We start from the raw sequence: 2500 nt of genomic DNA, 5'->3' as shown, positions 1-2500 counted from the left end.
CTTTTCAACTTCCCTTGTCTCACCAGACATCCGATTATTCGGCCATGGCTTCACTAGCCGGTGGATTGGACGAGATGAAAAGCAGTTTGGCCAATCCCGGGACAGGGGTGGAGCTAGGAGGCAGTGTCCCACAGTCTTATCCATTGGTGCCGGGTAAGAAAAATACTGTTGTTTCTGTCATGTTTTGGTTGATTTGTTTGTTTGTTTGTTTGTTTGTTTTGCCTGATTCAGTTCTGAAACTGAAGCCGCAGATTCCAAACAGAACTTGTCGAGAGCATATGAAAAGGTCAATAATACAAATTGTTGGGGTAATTAACACCTTAAACTCCATATACTTTGTTGACCGGGGTCCTCCCGGACTCTGTACTAGGCCTGCTCTTTTTTCCACTCTGAATGTTCGCCCCATAGGGACGCTGGGAGGAGATAAATGTTTTTGCATATTTATAGCATCTTTATTCAGCAGTCACAAAATGAGAAATTAGCATATTGCACATCGCCACTACTGTTTCATAATATACGTTTTAGCATCTTGTATTTTATTCTCCATCCACTTAAAGGAGCACTTCGTCCATTTTCAACCCTATCTTCATATAGTTGGTTATGACTAATGCACATTATAAGACTCACTTGTGGGCTGTGGACAGTTCAGAGACATGCCTCCCAATGACATCCTCGATGGGATTCCAAGCTATTAGAAACGACAACCTTTCTCTTCCTGGAAATTTAGCAGGCTGAAATAGAAGTCTTGCATAAAAAAAGTGCGAAATCTTGCTTGAAATGACCAAACCTGCCTACCGATGATGTCACTGGTATAGGCAGGTTTCTGAACTGTACACGGCCCTCCTCTGAGAGACAGTCTGAATTGACAGAAATGGTTCCATCTTACAATGAGCGTTAGTGAGCATTCAATTATAAGAAGATATACAGTTGAAATTGGGTGAAGTGCTTTAAATATAGATAAATGAGAACCACTTGTTCTCAACCAGGGCTCCAAATGGACCCTTACTCGCCTGTAACTCAGAAAGTGTACAAAATGGATAAAATGGACCTGTACCGTTTGGTTCCATTCGTACCCTTTTGGAATTCAATTAACACTGAGGATTTTATAGTGTAGATTGGGGTAACAGAGATGATATCATATCAAATGGGGCTCCGTGGCCTAATGCAAACATTAGACAAAATTGTCAAATAATAAATATTGTGAAAATAGCCGATCAACAAGCTCACAACGCCTTCACACACACACACACACACACACACACACACACACACACACACACACACACACACACACACACACACACACACACACACACACACACACACAGTTTGAGAGGAGGAGAGGTAGGAGGTGGGAGCATACCCTAAATGAACTCTCCTTTTTTCTCTGCCCTCCTCTCACTGCACCGAGGGGCTCTGGGACAGGCAGTGGTTAATTAAGAGTAGACCAAGGGAGCACTTGGACAAGGCCCACGGCATTCCCTCCTCTAATGAGGGAATCATAGAGCTGGGACTATGGGAAAACTAGGAATCACTTCTCTTTTTGCCCTCCAAACCACTAAGGAATATTACCTGCCCAAGCCGAGTGGGAGAGATGGAGAGAGAGAGAGAATTTCCATTTATGCTTATGCACGCAAACACACATATTCATATTCACACACACACACACACACACACACACACACACACACACAACACACACACACACACACACACACACACACACACACACACACACACACACACACACACACACACACACACACACACACACACACACACACACACACACACAGTAAGAAGCACTACATTTTTCTGTGATTTTCCTCAGAGCAGAGCTCCCTCTAGGGGCCAAAACATCTGAGTTTGACTGAACAGCACATTCTTTGGACTCACAGAAAAACAAAACACATTTACACATGAAGTTTGAAGCTGGACGGGAAGTTTGAAGCCCGTCCAGCATCCTTTGTGGGCGGCCATAGCTGAGTGGTTAGTGAGCCCGCCTAGGGAACCAGCTGCCCTGGTTGCCCCAGGTTCGATTCCAGCTATCCCAGCATATGTGCCGATGATATGAAATTGTCCCTGAGCAAGACTCTTAACCCCAATTGCTCACAGGTTCTTCATTGGAAACAAGACCGCAAGGACTTTCATGAACGACCTGTTAAAAGGAATTATCCTTATCCTTATCCTATAGTACTGTATGTTAGCGGGAGCTTCTGATTTCCTCTGTCTACGTTTGATGCTCACCGGCCCACGCTATTGTATAAATAAATACACTGAGGGACTTATACAGTCGGTTCTCTTCCAATTTTGACCTGTGTTGCTTTGCTGGTTGTCTGATAGTGCAAAGCCACGCACTGAAAACATACTGTAGAGTGAGACTGAAAAAGACAGAGAGCAAGAGAGTGGGGGAGAGAGAGAGAGAGAGAGAGAGAGAGTGTGCTCATTGGTATCTGTATTTGAGCCCAGAAGAGACTTGTGCTTGTTCGTTGACCTCTAC

The 2500-nt window shown here is 44.2% G+C and overlaps 1 protein-coding gene across 1 annotated transcript in view; it reads left to right on the top strand.

Moving 5' to 3' along the window:
• Positions 1-44: 44 nt before the first annotated feature.
• LOC308094927 (paired box protein Pax-5-like) overlaps positions 45-2500 on the top strand; it is a gene marked incomplete at its 5' end in the record, with an annotated part of 12385 nt that continues 9929 nt past the window's right edge. The window contains one exon of the mRNA XM_080441753.1: positions 45-153. Within this exon, the coding sequence (XP_080297879.1) occupies positions 45-153 (109 nt within the window). The remainder of the gene's footprint in view (positions 154-2500) is intronic.

This window comes from Gymnoscopelus braueri (assembly GCF_963280865.1).
Source record: "Gymnoscopelus braueri genome assembly, chromosome: 2".
Lineage (NCBI taxonomy): Eukaryota > Metazoa > Chordata > Actinopteri > Myctophiformes > Myctophidae > Gymnoscopelus > Gymnoscopelus braueri.
The sequence above is the reverse complement of the archived record's forward strand: the minus strand, read 5'-3'. Positions and strand labels throughout refer to the sequence as shown.